General features: G+C 35.0%; 2 protein-coding genes and 1 pseudogene across 3 annotated transcripts; 1 reads left to right on the forward strand and 2 right to left on the reverse strand.

Moving 5' to 3' along the window:
* Positions 1–808: 808 nt before the first annotated feature.
* Positions 809–4,783, forward strand: LOC145642273 (mannose-6-phosphate isomerase 2-like). Its single transcript, XM_081693393.1, has 5 exons — positions 809–1,782; positions 2,083–2,250; positions 2,686–2,898; positions 3,537–3,794; positions 4,286–4,783. Exons 1-5 carry the CDS (start codon positions 1,312–1,314, stop codon positions 4,601–4,603), a joined length of 1,428 nt encoding a protein of 475 aa, XP_081549519.1. The 5' UTR covers positions 809–1,311; the 3' UTR covers positions 4,604–4,783.
* A 1,096-nt stretch (positions 4,784–5,879) lies between these two features.
* Positions 5,880–8,366, reverse strand: LOC145642281 (small ribosomal subunit protein eS7-like). The gene is made up of 6 exons (XM_081693402.1): positions 8,246–8,366; positions 7,382–7,466; positions 7,208–7,281; positions 7,008–7,131; positions 6,334–6,516; positions 5,880–6,226 (listed from the first exon to the last, which is right to left on the reverse strand). Exons 2-6 carry the CDS (start codon positions 7,454–7,456, stop codon positions 6,107–6,109), a joined length of 576 nt encoding a protein of 191 aa, XP_081549528.1. The 5' UTR covers positions 7,457–7,466; positions 8,246–8,366; the 3' UTR covers positions 5,880–6,106.
* A 2,386-nt stretch (positions 8,367–10,752) lies between these two features.
* Positions 10,753–19,955, reverse strand: LOC145556564 (uncharacterized; annotated as a pseudogene). Its single transcript, XR_014091898.1, has 8 exons — positions 19,530–19,955; positions 13,821–13,865; positions 13,544–13,673; positions 13,102–13,171; positions 12,961–13,009; positions 11,595–11,692; positions 11,345–11,483; positions 10,753–11,174 (listed from the first exon to the last, which is right to left on the reverse strand). The product of XR_014091898.1 is annotated as an uncharacterized LOC145556564 (transcript).
* Positions 19,956–20,237: the final 282 nt, after the last annotated feature.

Raw genomic sequence — 20,237 nt, forward strand, 5'->3', positions numbered from 1 at the left:
GGCAAATATATTAGACTTTATTATAATTTATATCCCATTTAATGACAAATATTATTACTCAATATAATGTACTTAAAGTTTTTAAAAACGCATTGCCTGCATAAATATACCTTCCTTTATAAGTTGTACTCCATTTTAATCAACAAAATTAGGAGTACTCCATACTTTCTTTATAAGTTTGTAAAAACATGTTGACTACTCCTAAAAGCTCATTTTAATGGTAAATATTATGGAAAACTATACATTCAATGTACATTATAAGTTCTTGAAAACGCGTTGACTACATAAATACTCCGTATACTTTTCTAAAGTGTACATTTTAATCCACAAAAGTACATGTACCAGTACAATATTATAAGTTCTTGAAAACGCGTTGACTACATAAATATACTTTCCTTAACTGATACACAAAATTAGAGGTACAATGTTTTTAATTTATAAGTTTCTCAATACGCGTTTGACTACATGAATATACTTTCCTTAAAACATTTTATATTTTTATTCCATAAAATTACTCTCTTCTCATCCAAAAACAAAATTACTCGTATTTTCCCATTCATCATTCTTATCCAAATAATAAGTACACCGTATACGGCACATCATCAATCTATCTCCTTCCCAAAAGCCAGGATTAAAAAAAAAAAAAAATCATTTTTTTTACCATAAAAAATATTATATATGTTAAAAAAATCATTTTTTTTACCTTAAAAAGAAAAAAATTACTGCAAAATATCTTTCGTCATCCCTTTTCAACGACTCAACTGCCTATTTCCCCCCTTTTTTCACCCCCACCGACCCTCTTCATTCAACTCCATCTTCTTCTTCTTCTTCCTCCTAATTCTCTCTCTTCAATCTAAATTTTCTGACTATTTTTACAGAATTTAATTCTTTCTTTTTCAATACAAAACAAATTTAATTAAACCCTTAATTTTGTTTGATTTTATACCTTTCAAATTACTCTTCTCTTTCTCTCTCCTACGATACCACACAAACAAACACATCCTCTGGATCTCAATCTTCCAATTCTTCTTTCTTTCTACATCAATTTCTCACTTTTTTTTCCTTTTCTATATAAAACCCAAACATTTGTTTTAACAATGACACACAATTTCCATTGTTTTCAATACACCTCCTTCTTCTTCTCTTACCATCTATCATCAATCAATCCCTAATTTCACTTCAGTACATCATCTACATTTGTGGGTATCAATCAATTTTGGGAATTCTTTATCAAAATTCATTCTTTTTTAATTTTGATTTCTGGGTTTTGTTTCAATTTTGGTGGGGTTTTTTCAATTTTTTTAATTCTCAATGACTGTCGAGTTTGCAGATGATGTTTCATACTTAACTTTTCTACCAATTTCATTGATTTTTGTTGTGATTTGTTTGGTTTCATTGTTGAAGAAGAAGAGTAAAGGGGTAATGGCGTTCGATGATGGTGTTTTCTGGAATGAGCATAGGCTTCAGAGGTTGAAATGTTCTGTGAAAAATTATGATTGGGGTAAAATTGGGAGTGAGTCTGAGGTTTATAGATTGTTTAGTGCCAATTCTGAGGGTAATATGTTGGATCCAAACAAACCCTATGCTGAATTTTGGATGGGTACTCATGAATCTGGTCCATCTCATGTGCTAAAAAAAGGGAATATTTTTGTAAATGGAAAGAATAGAAAATTTGGGGATTTTGCGGGTGACACTCTCAAGTCTTGGATTGAGAAGAACCCTAATGTGCTTGGTCATAAGGTTGTTGAAAAGTGGGGTTATGATCTACCCTTTTTGTTTAAGGTAAAATTCTATTGATTTTGGGTTTTTTAATTTCTTATTAATTTGTTGATCTTGCTGAATTGCATGTTTATTAGATTTCTTAATTGGAAATTTAATGTTTGTTTGAGTTTTGGAGAAATTTGAATGGTGAATTTTGTACACTGTTTACATTTTTATGGACTAATTACTTATGGTTTTGTGGAAGTTTATGTTGTGAATTATGTTTACCTTTACATTTTGTGCACTCATGAGATTGTATTTGGTTAATCTGTGATTAAAAGGATGAATTTGATTGTAATGTTGCTATTTTGAACATTGTAGGCGTTGTCGGTCGCAAAGACACTGTCAATACAAGCTCACCCATGCAAGGAGTTGGCTAAGAAATTGCACATTAGGGACCCACTTGTTTACAAGGATGGCAATCATAAGCCAGAAATGGCTCTTGCATTAACAAAGTTTGAGATCCTTTGCGGATTTGTCAGTATCGAGGTATGAAGCTTGCCCGAGTTTCCTTTTCATTTATCTCTATTGCTGATTATCTGATTTTTCAGGAGTTATTTTTCTATTGAAATCAAGTGTTTGAAACTAATTCTGTGGACTGTAGTTAACTAGAAGTCTTGGCTGTTTAGACTTGTCATAAAGAGTTTTTATATGGAGCTCATATGATGCTGTTTATTTGATTTAGTAGTGTATCATTAAATACAGTATGTAAACTCATACATAATTGATAAACTTTTGTCTTCTTGGCTTATACATCTTTTGTTTTTTGGACCATTTGTTGTGTCTTTTTCTTTATGATGTAAAATTTTCTTAAGTTATCTCTTAGAAGTGCAATCTCCACCTCCCTTGATTTTAAGAAATTGATGAGTAACTTGTAAGATAAAATCGTTTTGGCTAATGCATTAGTTTCCTCTTGTACTTCAGGAACTCCAAAGGATTCTTAAAGGTGTTCCAGAAATATCACAATTGGTTGGTGCTGCAGTTGTGGATCAGCTGCTGAACATTACCCCAGAAGATGGGGAAGATACAGTTAAAATTGCCTTGAAACAGCTGTTTACTCAAATTATGTCAGCAAGTGAGCATGTGATTGCCGAGGTGCTGTCTCAGTTGATTCCTCGTCTGAGGAAGAAGGATGAGGTATGTTATTTTTCTTATTGGTCTAGTGTTTTACTTCATTTCATGTTGCTCTTAGTTTTTTAAATATGAATGGCAGATTTTGAAATATTTTGGCAAATCTTATTGCTCTAATTTGTATGGTAGTATGTAAGAAACTGGGTCCTGATTCAATTATCAATGTAGAAAAGGGCCATTGTGCAATTTGTGAGCTTGATGTCTGACACTCTGACGCATATTGGTTTTGTTTTAATGTAATTTTATTTTTTATTTTTTTTTATTTTTTTTAAACACAGTAACAACTGGTTTTTCATTATATCATGGGTGCAGTGTTTGTTAATTTTCTTTTTTTGAGTTGGTTGACGAATTTAGCATGGTTCTATTGAGGATGCTTTACTGAAATTACCTGTGTCCTGTTTTATTTGTCGCCAATGAAGGCTTGCCCAGTCTTGAAAATGTTTAGACCTATGCCTCTTTTAGTTGATGCAGATTTGTCTTAACCCTGTATATTTTAAAATCTCCTGTTTGTGATGGAATCCCTTAGATGTGTTTAACACATGTGCTTTATGATTGTTCTATTCATCAAGATACAATTATTTTCTCACTTATGTGGGTCCTTGTGAAGCTATTGATCTAATGACATTTTATCTTATATCAATCAGTTAACATCAGAGGAGAAGCTGGTCCTACGGCTTGAAAAGGAGTATCCGGGTGATGTGGGTGTGCTGGCAGCTTTCCTTATGAACTATGTAACGCTAAACCCTGGTGAAGCATTATGCTTGGGGGCAAATGAACTACATGCATATGTATCTGGTGATTGCATTGAGTGTATGGCAACTTCAGATAATGTTGTTCGGGCTGGTTTAACTCCCAAAAAGAGGGATGTTAAAACATTATGTGATATGCTCACATACAAACTGGTAAGCTCTTGGTATACTTGCTTGAATGTTTGAATCCTGCTTTACTACGGAGTATTTAGTTTTAGTTTGCATTGTTCTTGGTGCAATCCCTGAGTGATGTGTTGGTACTTAGGTGGGGAATATCAGTGCTTTAAAGTTTAAACTCCTCTGATACTTCTGTCTTTTTCTGATCACTTCCTTTAGATAATGGTTTCACACCGCACGTCAGTAACATTTTTTGGTGCATGAATTTTAGTTTTATTTAACAGTTTTATACTATTATCATTTTATGTAGGTTACAGCAGTATTTAGGACAGGTTGAGGTTGGCAAAGTTTTCTGTGTTGTTCTTGGCCAAATTTTGTTTTCCTCATTTCATTTTTAATTTGAATCGTATTGATGAAACTCGGTTTTTGATAGGAAGTTGTACACAAGCAATTATGGGCTGTGATAAACATATTAGTTTTGTATATCATCAAAGCAGTATATCTGACTGTACTCATCTGATTTTCAGGGCCGACCTGATATACTTAGGGGCTTCAACGTAGAGGGTACTAATGGACTCACAAAAAGGTACCGTCCTCCATTTGAAGAGTTTGAGGTTGATCATTGTGATCTTCCTGAAGGAAAATTGACAAAGTTTCCGTCAATGGCTGGTCCATCGTTATTTTTGGTCACTGAAGGGACTGGAATAATCAAAACAGCCTTTTCTGCGGAGATGGTAAGAGTAGGTGATGTGTTATTTGCACCAGCGAATACAAAGATAACCATAGAATCTTCTGGTAGAAGGTTGCAACTCTACCGAGCTGGAGTGAACAGTAAATTCTTGTGATCTGAAGGCTAAGTTGCATAATTTTTCAGATTTTTTTGGGCAGCCCCTAATGCATCATAATTTCACTATTTTGAGATTAATGTATCTATGTATTTGTTGATTTTAGCAAAAGGGCTTCTGTTGTACACATGCTACACAAAAAAAATATATAGTAAAAAGTAGTAAGAGAAATTTCTTACATCTCCTTCCTCTTTTGTGTTGTATTTAGTTTGCTTCCCATCTGCACAAATATATTTGCTCTGAGCAAACTTAAAGTGAAAAAAACTTGCCAGAATTAAGCTAATGAATGGTGGAATACTATTTTGAAACGCACGAAGTATATAAATTGTGTGATTAGAGAAATTATCGCGTGTTTTTGAACTTTCCCTTTCACGGTCCAACAGGATTACCACATTCTACAATACTTTTGACTATTGATGATTGAAGATATTGTTAACTCATCACTGCAAACTCATTTCATGATCAAGATACTGAAGATAGAAGGGTAAATTGGCTTGAAAAACCAAGTACGAAGTGTGGTTTGTCATTTTTTATCCAAACGAAGATTTGCCATCAGAAGTCGCGATGTCAATAGAAAAAAAAACACCCATAATACGAGTTATGCAAGTACATGAGTGAACCATTTAGGGCTATTGCCATCAGAAGTGGTGACGAAATTTTGCAGTGCACAATTGAGGTTTCAGTTCGTAATACTAATTCAACTATTATACAAGTAGCAATTAGTGCCGCTTTCATCGTGGTTGGAAAACTAATATAATGTTAAAAGAAAAACCAAATATCAATTCACAATTAATTAATTGGCAACCTATCAAATAGTGCCGCTTTCATCGTGGCCTGCTTTTTATGATTGCCACATCTAAGATCAGTGACTTCAACAAGTTCAAACAACCAGATACAATTACTCCATAAAACTATATTATTCAAATTAAATTAAAATACAGATGCAATGATTATCTCAATCACAATAACAGATTCAACCAGTTTCCCAGTTGGGCTATATCACAGCAAAAGAATGTGACAGTGCCCAGTTTGCTTAACTTTTGAGGCAGAAGATTTCGAGGATCAGTAAACATTGTTTTCTAACCTTCAAAGCAAACCACAATTCCTTTCACAGACAACATAACAGCATTTCATCATATAAATACCATACACGGTACACACAATTATGCTTTTCACACCCAAACTACACTCCCCAAGTTTATGTGCGTAATAAAACCAAATAGCGATGTGCAAATATGCAGTCCATGAATAAGGTTGTTTAGGACACGAACCATCATCAAGAAATCATAGCAGGCTAGCAGTTTTAGCTCCAAAAAAGATGGATGTTCTACAAACACTTTCAAAAGCTCAAAATCTTTGGCAGAAGAGAAAATCTCATAATTGTACTTCTGTTCCTAATTAACAATGCAATTCAAGGTGGATCAAAACTTAATAAGTAGTACTAAAAATAGACAAGATTTGCAATTGGTAGCACAAAACTCTGATGACATCCTGATTGCAAGCTTAAGCCTCTGTATTAGGGTATTCAAAAACTACATCCTTTCCGCAAAGCTTCCTGTAGACGCCAGAAAATGTCTCTAGCTTGTACTCTGTATCATTCTTGGCTTTGGGGTCCAAGATTACCTGCCCACCAATAAGCAGTTTTACATCAAAATATGTAACCAAAAATTCAAAACCTGAGCTCCAACTGAACACAGTGCAGTTAAATATACATGCAAGTCTTATAATACCTTCATGATCTTGGATCCATCTAGACGGTATCTGCAACGCTTCCCAACAATCTCAGCAGGCTGCACGAGATCCTCAAGGATGTTCTCGTGCACTGAAGTGAGAGTACGGGATCTGGGACGCTTGGCTGCAGAACCCTTCTTTGGGGGCCTCACAATCCTTCTGGTGGCAATGAAGACAACATCCTGGAGAAATAGCAGAATAAGAATGGACAAAAGGTAAGAAAAACAAATCAAACATAACTCAATATTAACACTGTAATATTTGATCACATCACTCTACCCAATAAATGTCAAACTAGAAATATTTCATATGGATACATCAGAGATCACAAAGCGAAGGCCACACAACATATTTGCCAGCTAAGCTAGCCAGCAACAACAGCTGATAAAATAGGAACAATAACACTAGCAATTCTACAAGATGTCCAAAGTAGATGTCCATAAAAATCACCAGCCTTGGTGTGATCAAGCAGCACAATAATAGTTCCCAGTTAGAAGAAAATAAAGCCCAATAATAATATGATGCTTACAAACAGTCTATACAGCTTAATCTTACATAGCCTAATTGGAAATGACTACATGCTGTTATCACAATGGAAGGGACAATATATATGGAAGAATTCAATCCATTGACTAAACATGATAAGCGAACAAGTAAAGCAAGTCAAAAATACCTTGCCACTGAACTTCTTCTCAAGCTCTCTCACCAACCGGCTGTGAATTTTGCGGAAAGATTTTCTCAATCTGTAAGGGACATGGATAACAACAGCCTTTTTGTTGTTGGAAATGTCAACTTGGCTGCACATTGATAATGGAACATTATTAAACCTCAAGTCACACAAAATAGCCTATAAACAGATCAAGCAGCACTTACGCAGCAGAGTTGATAAACAGATCCTTCAAATCAAGTCCGAGTTCCTTGTTGGTGGTCTCAAGGTCAAAAATAGCCTATAAAAATAATAATTTCTCAATTATAGCTTGTTTCTCAGTGAATTCAATCACAACTAGCCACATAACAATAAAGCAGCTTAATGCAAGCAAACGCTACCTGAGCAACAGTCTCCTCGAATTCAGTTGGGTCTACACCCTTATCTTTCTGAATCTTCCTCAAAGAAGTAAACATTTTGACAAAGCTGAAACACAAAAACAAAGCACAATACAAATCAGCTTAAGTCACACAGTACTTGACTGGCTAATGCCGTCTTAAAATCAAGTAGCATTCGATCATTCGACCCTGATTCCCCTAACAATCAAACCATTGCCACTGGTATGATGCACATCAAATGGTTATAATTTTTAATGGTCCACGATCATTCGAGGTTAACAGGTGATCAGGACCTACTGATTGGTATTATACAAAAACGTCTAACATTTTAATGAAAAGGTAACCATTTTCATATATTTAGTCCAATACAAATCTATCAAACTATTATCTTCCAAATTATTCAATTTGATAAAAACTCAATTAACACATTTATTCCAAATACTTCTCTTAGATAATGAATGCTAATTCTAAGTTTTTAACGGTACTACCAAGTAATTCCAGCAAAAACTCATATCATAATATCTCCCAAATAGCAATATATTACCATGAAATCAAAATCAATACAATTCTAATAATCGAAGCCGAAAACAATAAAAAGAACAATTTCATTAAATCTAACATCATAATATTAAAACGCAGTAAAATTAAACCCAGATAATCAAAGATGCAAAATTTCCAACTTCTAAACCCTAGAACCAAAATTTATAGAAACTCGAGCATAGAATACAAATCCAATTCTACATTTCACTAAACCCAAACACAAAAACCAAAAACGAAATGCATTGAACAAACCCAGAATCTGCAAACCCAGAAATTGAATGCAACCCAATTGAAGAACAGGAATACCCAGAAAGTAACAATACGTACCAGAAGTCGGGGATCTCAGGGAGGAGAGAGAAAAACCCTAGCAGGGGAGGAAGAGAAGCTGCTGCAAATAGAGTGAAAGAGAACAGAGAAGGGTTGAAGGCTGAAATGTAGGGTTTATATGAGAAGCCTCTTTTTTAGATGGAGACTTATTTACCCTAGAGATCGACGGCTACGATTCATGCCTTTTCTCTCTCCTGGGCTTGGCCCATTTTTACTTCTTTGGGTTTTCGGGTTTTATCAACTTATTTTTTATAAGAAGCCCAAAGTTTATGATAATTTTGTTTAAAAAATTGTTCTCGTTTGACCGGTACACTTGTCAATGTGAAACTTTAACTAATACTCCGTACGAAATAATATTTTTGTTTTTAAATGAACTACTAGTACGGAGTATAAGAAGTTGACATGTGGAATATTATATGTTGAAGTGGTTTAGCAAGTATTCATATAAATATGTTTGATCTTATGTATAAAGCATCAACATCAATTCATGTGATGTGTTTGAATATTGCAAAAATCAAACTAAAAATTTATATTAAAATGGACAAAGTATTATTTTTATTAGGTAAGAATCCGGTCATTCGGTTTGAGTAATGTAAGGGCCTGATTACATTTACTGAACTAAGATGAACTAAACTGGTTGGAGCTGAACTGAACTAATAGAGCTGGAATGAATATTTTATGAGAGAAGGAGGAAATTAGGAGTTGAATAGAAATGAACTGAATAAAGCTGAAATGAATATTTTATGAGAGAAGAAAATTAGGAGCTGAACTAAACTAAATAGGGATGAAATGAATATTTTATGAGAAAGGGAAATTAAGAGCTCAACTGAAGTGAACTAAACTGAAATGAATAGAGCTGAAATGAATATTTTATGAGAGAAGGAAATTAGGAGTTGAATTGAACTGATTGTAGCTGAACTGGAGTGAAATTAAGCTGAAGTGAACAAGCCCTAAGAGTGGAAAGTCATGGTTGGGTGTTTTCTTATTTGACAGTTAATACAAGTAGCTTTATTATGGAGTACGAGCCGTTTTCAGTTTTTGATATAATTTTATTCTATCCGAGTATCTAGATTTAAGTACCGTTTAGATATGGTTCGAATGAGTTTAATCAAGTCAACATGAATGATTATAACGCGTTTTAAGACTTGGCGATGCTTTGTTCATTTTATATTTACTTATTAATATTTTAAATTAAGTGAATAACATCAAATACTACATGCTTTGATAGTTAAAATATTAAGAAATAAACCTAAGCCAACTAGCCAATTTCAGGTGTGGGAAATTTAAAACATTATGTAGTATTTGTTTTGAGGCTACTTTCACGTTAACAAACCATCTTGTAACAAATTATTTCCATCAATTAGTTTTACGGGAAATACAAGTTACTCATCCTGAGTAACAACAAATGTAACTCAAGGGGCACGGATGTAATTTCGTGCTTTTAAGTTGGGGGTAAAAACGTCCACAGCATATTTCATAGCAATGGATGAGTTCCTTCCATCCTCAACAACACTCTCCTTCTTCCTCCATTCTCCCACCAGTAATCCTTGGCCCTAGCAGATGCCTTCTTCTTCTCCACCGTTCTTCCTCCTTCCCTCCGCAAGAGTAACACCTCCGCCGGAACAAGATGCTAGCCCTAAAGGGTTGATATGGCCCTAATTAAAACTATTTGTTCCTAGGGTTTCGTTTTGTTCCGCCACGTAGGGCTTGAAGCCATTGTTATCGAGGAAGGAAGAAGAAAAGGGGGACAACGGGGAAGAAGATCAGAGATCATCGGTGGACGGTGGTTTAGACGAAGAATGGTGGTGGTGGTGGTTGTGACGAAAGACGAATAACGACTACGGTGTTGGTGTCTGTAATGAAGACGGGAAACGGAGAAGACGAAGGGTAATGGTGGTGAAGCGCAAACTGGTGGTGGTGGTGAAGCCCTGAAGCACACTCAACGTTCTCCAAGAAGACGAAGTTTTTTTTTTAAAAAAAAAAAATTAATAATAAAAAAAATTTGTGTAAAATTACAATATATGCCACTTGAGTAACAAATTTCGTTACTCAGGTTGAGTAAGTGGGGCTTGCTCTTAGTTTTATAACATATAATTGAATTTAAGTATTTTAAAAGTGACAACTTTTCCCAATGTTCTACTTTATAATATACTCCCTTTGTCCCTTAAGGCCTTAACTACATGTCTATTTCTCTCTATTATGTGAATAATAAATGATAGAAATAGGCACGTAATTAAGGGACGGAGGGAGTATCAATTTTTTTCTAGAGAGAAAGTAATATATTAATAAATGGCAAACCATTAAGGCAATAACTACTCTGTTATTCCAAATTAATGCCACAAGGCTATTTTTATGCTTGTTTTTTCATTTGGAGAATTTTGAAGAAGCAAAGAAAAGCTCCATTGGACATATGCTAAAGAATAGATCGAGGATTGTAACAATGGAGCTTTTCTTTGCCATCCTGATGTTACTATCCTCTATTGTTGCTTACTTGCTTGATGCAGTGATTATGCTAAAGAAAACACACAATCAATTACTCGTCTGATAAAGTCACAAGTCTATTACAATAAGTATTCGAATCGTTTATAGACTATGATTCTTGCATCTATCAATGAAATACACATAGTTCTTGGCTATAGTTAGAAGCTTAGAACCACTTGACAGATGATAGAAGGTTACCAACAATAAAATTCCAGAACAAAAAGTTAATAATGCAATGTTTGACTAATTACAACTCACTGAGCTTCTAAGAAGCCACTGAACTAAAATAAACTTTCACAAAAAAAATCCCTTGTCTCAGGAGTCAATAGTCCTTAACCAGGAAAGAATAACATTGGCACCTTTCTCGCATCATATCGTGTGCAACTCCATTCACGCAGACGGGAGAGACACCATAGAATTTACCCGTTTCATCAAGCCCTTTGGCATCCTACAAGGATATTAATTATTAATCATCCCACATTCTCAATGACAAATAAAATCATAGAACAAGAAACAAAACCAGCAAAAGCAGAGGACCTAGGTGCAGATCATCTAGTGTAGAATGTGGATAATAAGGGATGACGTGAAAATTAAGGAGCATCTAGAAAACAATTATACCACTATAAAGTCATCTCCTGCACCCACAACGAGAACTTTAACAGAAGACTCAGGCACTGAAGGAACAGGAAGAGAAGCGTTTAGCTTCCTCAAATCAAACAAAGGCAGCCTTGAGCTCTCTTTCATCAACATTTGATACCTGGAGTATCAGTCAAAGTCGAAGTCTTAAAAACACAATGTAAAGCTAAGTTGGATATCACATGGAGTGTGCATAACAAGCATGTACAATAAGGCAAACTATCCAGCTAACCTTTGGACCAGGTTGTTGTCCATCTGCATGGAGAAAAATGTTTCTTTGCAGAGTGACAAATCAGTCTGAAAAGCTTTTGCTGCTAAGCTGCGAGTTACCTACCAAAAGTAGAAAGTAATTAAGATTTCTCATCGTTATACAGCATCATATTGGGGTTTGAAAGGAGAGCGGCATTGGCAGAATGGTCGCCCAACTAAATTTAACAAGGTGGTTTTTCTGTAACTCAAATAAGGTGGACCAAATATCAGTACAGGTCAATTAAAATTGATGATTGAGATAGGGATAACAATGACCAGTAAAATTGTAGCAAGGAACTTCGTAGTTGACAAACACCAAGTACATCTTTTCCTGACAAAGGTACTACTAGTTTTGGTATAGATAGGCAATATAGTCAGATTACAGGGAGGAAGAGTGATGAGTGATGGACGTAGGAGGTGGCATCTGGCATGCAGACACCAATGAAGCATTGGACAATCCCAACCCCATTAATCATTTGTACTATGTAGCAGCACTCTGCAGATTTGAAATTAGAATTGGTTGTCTAAGGGTGGAGGAGCAAGGTTTTTTTTATTAATTTTTTTATTTTATATATATATTTTTTATTACGCCATAATTTTGCTCAATAAGTTGATGCACAAGTTCAGAAGAACTTTTGAGCTATGAAATTCCCCTCAACTACAGCATCAGTTCAGAGTCGCTCCAAACTAGGAAGGTAAGATACTGCCATCTTAGACAAAAACTTGATCCTTGCATCCTTTCAGTAAGAATTTTGAGGCAATTACTTTTCTAGCTCACTGTAATAGCTGGTTTGACCCATGGTTTGTATTTTGTAATAGAAAGTCTCATTGCAAAATTTTCAAAATGTTAAAACTGAAATTTTTAAGAGCAAGAGTTTCCACTAGTCAATAACTTTTTCTGTAAGTTTCAGCGATACATATTACACGAATTATGGAGTACAAAGTAAATTATGAGTATTGTAGATTTTCTAACAGGTGCTTCTGATACTAAAAATATTTTGTGAAACACCATTATGCAAAGGTACAGAACTACAAACAGTCAGACATTCGTAAAAAAAAAAAAAAAAAAAAAAAAAAGCCACAGACATCAACTCGGGAGGGGGTTTTAAAGATCCTAAGAGGAAAGGGGGAAAAAAAAAACCTTAAGCATGCATGACCATATATATATATATATATATATATATATATATATATATATATATATATATATATATATATATATATAATCATCTATTATAATGCTGGTTTCTGACAATCATTTAACAGCGTATAATGATTGAATTAAATCAACAAATAAACCTAAGAAGCAGGCAAAGACCAGTATAACAAATACTAAGAGAAGGCAATACCTTGAAAGCAGCAATTGGTTTGGAAAAGAGATATCTCCACACTAAGCCACTACACAGCAGAAGTCACAAGATAATATTAGAATATTTAGAAAAGGTAGCTTATAAAGGAATACAATCGAGAGGGGAATGAAAAATCATCACCTATTACCCGACGGTGGCACAGAGCAAACAAGTACAGCTCCCGCAAGATCTGGATGTTGATTGCTCATATCTAGCAACAAAGACTGTAAGTATTAGAATCATTGATCATATTCCAAAATGGAACATGCAATTACTACCTTGCAAGTGAATAAAATTCTGTTGGAAAAAAAAGTTTGTTGAATTTTCCAGCTAGACGATTCCATGCACGTTGATTCTTTGTAAGGATACGACTCTTTCTTCAGCTAACAACTAATATATGCTCTCAAATATAAGGAACATTATTATCAAAGCAACATCATCACAACATCTCAGAGAAGAGACAGCTAGGTTTCATCTCTCAAAGTTTAATAAACAAGACACTATCACAATATCTTCAAGATTTCATACATTATGCGAAACAACAGACGGTAATACGGTACTAAAGGAAGGAACATGAAACCACCTAACATCTGCTTGTTTCCTAGGCTTGATAAGTAATATTGAACGATAAGACCTCCAAATGAATGTCCAACCAAAACAGCAGGAGATGTAAGTTCTTTCTTGATAAAGTGTGCAACATCAGCTGCATGTGTCTACTGAGCAATACAGATTCCAGAATAGTAAGATGACCTCATTAAGATGTACAAAATAAGCTTTCATATATTAGACAGTTGCAGTTGGAAAACTTTAGATGTTCAGAAGAGGGGATAGAGAGGAGGAAGGTACCGCGAATGCATTACCTGAAGAGTGCCAGCAGCTTTATCAGCAGGAGCATCACTCTCACCCTGGCCAAAAGCAGAAATCACATAAGCAAAGACTCACTTCAGCAACCAATCAAGCTTAGTGATGGAAGAGAGAATCCCTTACTTTTCTTATCCAATAACTAGGGGTGGTAAGAGCCTAGTTGAGCTCAGGTCGAAAATACTACAAAAGAAAACTAAGCTCAACTTAACAGGCTAGAGTTTCTTTAAATATGTAATATTTTGTATATAGTACTATACATTTGACTTGGCTTTACACAATACTTATGAGGTCTTTAAGTGTGCATAAACTTATTATTAGCAATCTTATAACCTCAATATATTAATGTATTATACTTCGTATTTTTCTTATTGCTATTCTCAAATTTGAGTTTAAAATTATATTGAAACTTTTCCTGAGCTATTCATTCTAGGCTCAAGCTGAGATATAACTCATGAAGATGTAAGTGTTAGAAGCAAAGCTACCTACCCTGACTTCCTGACCTTGGGCTCAGCTTGACCTGTTATCATTTAACAACATACTTGATACTTCTATACTAATCTAGCATCCTATTCTACAGTGTCTCATTGATATGCAATCATCAGCTTTCAATAAGCTAAAATTTAACACAATCCCAGTGATCAAATGCAGTATTTTACTTTCGTGCCACGAATTTGATGACTTTGACAGGGCATACATACATTTTAGAATTATGATAAATCACTTGCATAAGTGCAAATGCACCATATGCAACATACTCAAACCCAATACATACAAGTCACAATTGCTATCATAAACAATTTTATCAAACTAATAGCAATAAACAATACAATCATCACCAAAAACCACAAGAATCAAGATGTCAATATAATGGCCAAAACATCCAAAATTTCTCAAAAAGCGTGGATATTAGCCTTCAATTTAGGAATTTTCTGACTTTTTTTTTACTCGGAAATAAAAATTTCCGAAATGTTTACCATGGTCCCTAAAACCCCCCGAGAGTCCAATTGGCTGGGTGGAACCATCCAATTTGCCTTTAAACGACTAATTTACCGGTTTACAACTTATACTGATTTCATTAACTCAAGCTTACCACGAACATTTTGACGACATATGATGATCATATATGGATCCAAACGACATTATATGACCCGAAGATGTATCCCCTAAAATCTCATTTCATTTTGACACCAGCCCCGAAACATTCGAAATTTCTCAAAAAGCGTGGATATTAGCCTTCAATTTTGGAATTTTCTGACTTTTTTTTACTCGGAAATAAAAATTGCCGAAATGTATACCATGGTCCCAAATACCGTCTGGGAGTCCAATTGGGTGGGTGGAACCATCCAATTTGCCTTTAAACGACCAATTTACCAGTTTACAACTTACACCGATTTCATTAATTCAAGCTTACCACGAATATTTATGACAACAAATAATGATCATATTTAGTTCCAAACGACATTATATGACCCTGAGATGTATTCCCTAAAATTTAAAGACTTTTCGATACCAGGCCCGAAGACTCCAAAAATTCTCAAAAAGCGTGGATATCATTCAATTTTTTAATTTTTTGACTTTTTTTCGCCCGGAAATAAAAATTGCCGAAATGTTTACCATGGTCTCTAATACCCTCGGGAGTCCAATTGGGTGGGTGGAACCATCCAATTTGCCTTTAAACGACCAATTTACCGGTTTACAACTTGCGCCAATTTCATTAACTCAAGCCTACCACAAACATTTTTGACAACATATAATAATCATATATGGTTCCAAATGGCATTATATGACCCCGAAATGTATCCCCTAAAATCTAAAGGATTTTCGACACCGGACCCCGAAACCTAAAAAATTTCTCAAAAAGCGTGGATATTAGCCTTTAATTTTGGAATCTTTTTTACTTTTCTTCGCTCGGAAATAAAAATTGCCGAAATGTTAACCATGGTCCCTAATACCCTCCGAGAGTCTAATAGGGTGGAAGGAACCATCCTATTTGCCTTTATACGACCAATTTACCGGTTTATAACTTGCAACGATTGAATTAATTCAAGCCTACTACGAACATTTATGACAACATATAATGATCATATATGGTTCCAAACGGCATTATATGACCTCGAGATGTATCCCCTAAAATCTTAAAACTTTTCGACACCAGGTTTCGAAACATCCCAAATTTATCAAAAAGCGTGGATTTCAATTTTGGATATTTTTTTTTTTTTACTTTTTTATGCCCAGAAATAAAAAATTGCCGAAATGTTACCATAGTCCCTAATACCCGCCGGGAGTCCAATTGGGTGGGTGGAACCATCCAATTTGGTTTTAAACAACAAATTTACCGGTTTACAACTTCCACCAATTTCATTAATTCAATCCTACCACAAACATTTATAACAACAAATAATGATCATATATGGTTCCAAACGGCATTATATTACCTCGAGATATATCCCCAAAAATTTCAAGACTTTTCGACACCATGCCCCGAAATCTCCAAAATTTCTCAAAAAGTGTGGATATTAGCCTTTAATTTTGAATTTTTTTTGACTTTTTTTTCCCAGAAATAAAAATTGCCGAAATGTTTACTATGGTCCCTCATATCCTCTACGAGTCCAATTGGTTGGGTGGAACCATCTAATTTGCCTTTAAACATCCAATTTACCGATTTACAACTTGCACTGATTTCATTAATTCAAGCCTACCACGAACATTTATGACAACATATAATAATCATATATGTTTCTAAACGGCATTATATGACTCCGAGATGTATCCCCTAATATCTTAAGCCTTTTCAACATCAGGCCCCGAAACCTCCAAAATTTCTCAAAAAGCGTGGATATAAGCCTTTAATTTTGAATTTTTTTTACTTTTTTTCGCCCAGAACTAAAAATTGCCGAAATTTCTACCATTGTCCCTAATACCCCCCGGGAGTCCATTTGGGTGGGTGGAACCATCCGATTTGCCTTTAAACGACCAATTTACCGATTTACAACTTGCACCGATTTCATTAACTCAAGCCTACCACGAACATTTATGACAACATATAATGATCATATATGGTTCCAAACGGCATTATATTACCCCGAGATGTATCCCCTAAAATCTTAAAACTTTTCGACACCAGGTTTTGAAACATCCCAAATTTAACAAAAAGCGTGGATTTCAATTTTGGATTTTTTTTTTTTTTTTTTTTTTTACTTTTTTATGCTCGGAAATAAATATTGCCGAAATGTTTACCATAGTCCCTAATACCCGCCGGGAGTCCAATTGGGTGGGTGGAACCATCCAATTTGGTTTTAAACAACCAATTTACCGATTTATAATTTGCACCAATTTCATTAATTCAAGCCTACCACGAACATTTATAACAACAAATAATGATCATATATGGTTCCAAATGACATTATATTACCTCGAGATATATCCCCGAAAATTTCAAGACTTTTCGAAACCATGCCCCGAAATCTCCAAAATTTCTCAAAAAGTGTAGATATTAGCCTTTAATTTTGAAATTTTTTTGACTTTTTTTTTCCCCAAAAATAAAAATTGCCGAAATGTTTATTATGGTCCCTCATATCCTCTAGGAGTCCAATTGGTTGGGTGGAACCATCTAATTTGCCTTTAAACAGTCAATTTACCGATTTACAATTTGCACTGATTTCATTAATTCAAGCCTACCACGAACATTTATGACAACATATAATGATCATATATGTTTCTAAACGGCATTATATGATTCCGAGATGTATCCCCTAAAATATTAAGCCTTTTCAACATCAGGCCCCGAAACTTCCAAAATTTCTCAAAAAACGTGGATATTAGCCTTCAATTTTGAAAATTATTGACTTTTTTTCGCCTGCAAATAAAAATTGCCGAAATGTTTACCATGATCTCTAATACCCTTTGGTAGTCCAATTGGGTGGGTGGAACGATCCAATTTGCCTTTAAACGACCAATTTACTAGTTTACAACTTAAACCGATTTCATTAAGTCAAACCTACCACGAACATTTATGACAACAAATAATGATCATATATCGTTCCAAACAGCATTATATAACCCCTATATGTATCCCTAAAATTTCAAGACTTTTCGACACCGGGCCCCGAAACCTCCGAAATTTCTCAAAAAACGTGGATATTAGTCTTCAATTTTGGATTTTTTTAAATTTTTTTTTCGCCCGGAAATAAAAATTGCCGAAATGTTTTTCATGGTCCCATTAACCCTCCGGGAGTTCAATTGGTTGGTGGAACCTTCCAATTTGCCTTTAAACGGCCAATTTAACTTTCAAAATTTCTCAAAAAGCGTTGTTATTAGCCTTTAATTTTGAAATTTTTTGATTTTTTTCGCCCGAAAATAAAAATTACCGAAATGATTACCATGGTTCCGAATACCCTCCCGTAGTCCAATTGGGTGGGTGGAACCATCCAATTTGCCTTTAAACGACCAAATTACCGGTTTACAACCCGTAGCGATTTCATTAATTCAAGCCTACCATGAACATTTATGACAACAAGTAATGATCATATATGGTTCCAAACGACATTATATGACCCCGAGATGTAACCCATAAAATTTCAAGACTTTTCGACACCGGCCCTGAAACCTCCAAAATTTCTCAAAAGCGTGGATATTAGCCTTTAATTTTGAAATTTTTGACTTTTTTTCACCCGAAAATAAAAATTGCCGAAATGTTTACCATGGTACCTAATACCCTCCAGGAGTCCAATTGGGTGTGTGGAACCATTCAATTTGTTTTTAAACGGCCAATTTACCGGTTTACAACAGCCAATTTAATTAACTTGCACCGAACCCGACTTGAATCGTAATTGACCCAAATCCGTTTCAAACCGTCAAAACCCGACTTGTTACGAACCTGACCTGAATTTAACCCGACCCGTTCCTAACCCAACCCGAATTTAACCCAGCCTGTTACAAACCCGACCCGAAATCAACCCGACTTGTTATTGACCCAAGCCGAATTTTACCATACCTATTACTTACCCAACCCAAAAATTCAACCCAATGTGTTACTAACCCGTCTCGATAACACGACTTGTTATCACCTTAAATTTAATTTAAACCACCTATTATTGTTGATCAAAGCATTTTGTCTTGGGAGACCAAGTCGGTGAGGCCAACAAAAGAAAGGAGCATCATCCTCAAGTTTAAGGGTTAAATACAGTATATATTTGTTGTATGGTCAAAGGAGATAGTTATCTTCCTAAATTATAAACTATAATTCCCTAATATATTGCCATATATATTATTGTCAAAGGAAATAATTATCTATTTATAGTTAGTTGAAACCAAATATGACATGACTTGAAAATGACCCGACCTGATTGTAACCCGCGAATTATTGATTTGAACATAACCTGACTTGAATCCGAGAATAATCCGCAAATTATTGACTTGAACAGAACTCGACTCAAACCCGAGAATGACCCGACCTGATTCTAACCCGCAAATTATTGACTTAACCGAACCCGACTATACCCTAACCCGTTTTAACCCGTGAAAACCCGAATTAAACCCGACCTATTGTTCACCCGACCCGTTTACCCGAATTGAAAGCTCTATATAAGCTAAAAAATAAGTATACTATACAATTACCCTTTTCAATTTTCATGATATTAAGCCATGAACAAAGCCAAAAAAATCATCTCAAAATAAAATTACGAAAAATTGAGAAGACAACTGACCTGAGCAAGCAAGCTGAGGGAAAAACAGTCAAAGCCATGATGAGAAAAGAAAGGCAACCAATGTTCAGCCCAACACCAAGCACCATGGAAACTACCATGGACAAATACAAGCGGCGGACTTTCTCTCTCTTCTTCATCTTCTTTCCTTCTCTGTTTCTTCTGGGAAATTACCTCCATTTTTAACCCAGATGAGAGCTCGTGAAACTGACGATTCTGCCCTTGTTTTAGCTCATATTGCACTCCCATTTTGTACCCAGTTGGGCTGAGAATTGCCAGGGGTTTTACTGACATTTTAGAGGGTGGTGGGAAGGTTTTGGAAAGAGGAAATGAAGGGAGACAGATTGTAGCTGCCATTGTTATGTCGGAACTAAGCTAATTGTGATATGTGAGTTTGTGACTGACAAATTAGGGAGAAGAAGAGAATAGAAGCTTTGTATTGCTTCATTATTATTCATCAATAGGTTGAGTATTTATACAAAACCTAAGCTCATAAGATAGGAAACAATCTTCCTAAAAGATATACGTCTAACCATAAACCCTAAAGATATATTCTCAAAATAATATCTTAACATAAGATAATACTAAATATATTATTATCATAACAATATCTATACGGAAAATATATCACATATATTTTCCGATATATCATATCTCTAACACCCTCCCGCAATCGTAACGGCAGTAACACGAACGTTGCGATTGGAAATT

This window comes from Chenopodium album, chromosome 8 (assembly GCF_948465745.1).
Source record: "Chenopodium album chromosome 8, dcCheAlbu1.1, whole genome shotgun sequence".
In the NCBI taxonomy this organism is placed as follows: domain Eukaryota; kingdom Viridiplantae; phylum Streptophyta; class Magnoliopsida; order Caryophyllales; family Amaranthaceae; genus Chenopodium; species Chenopodium album.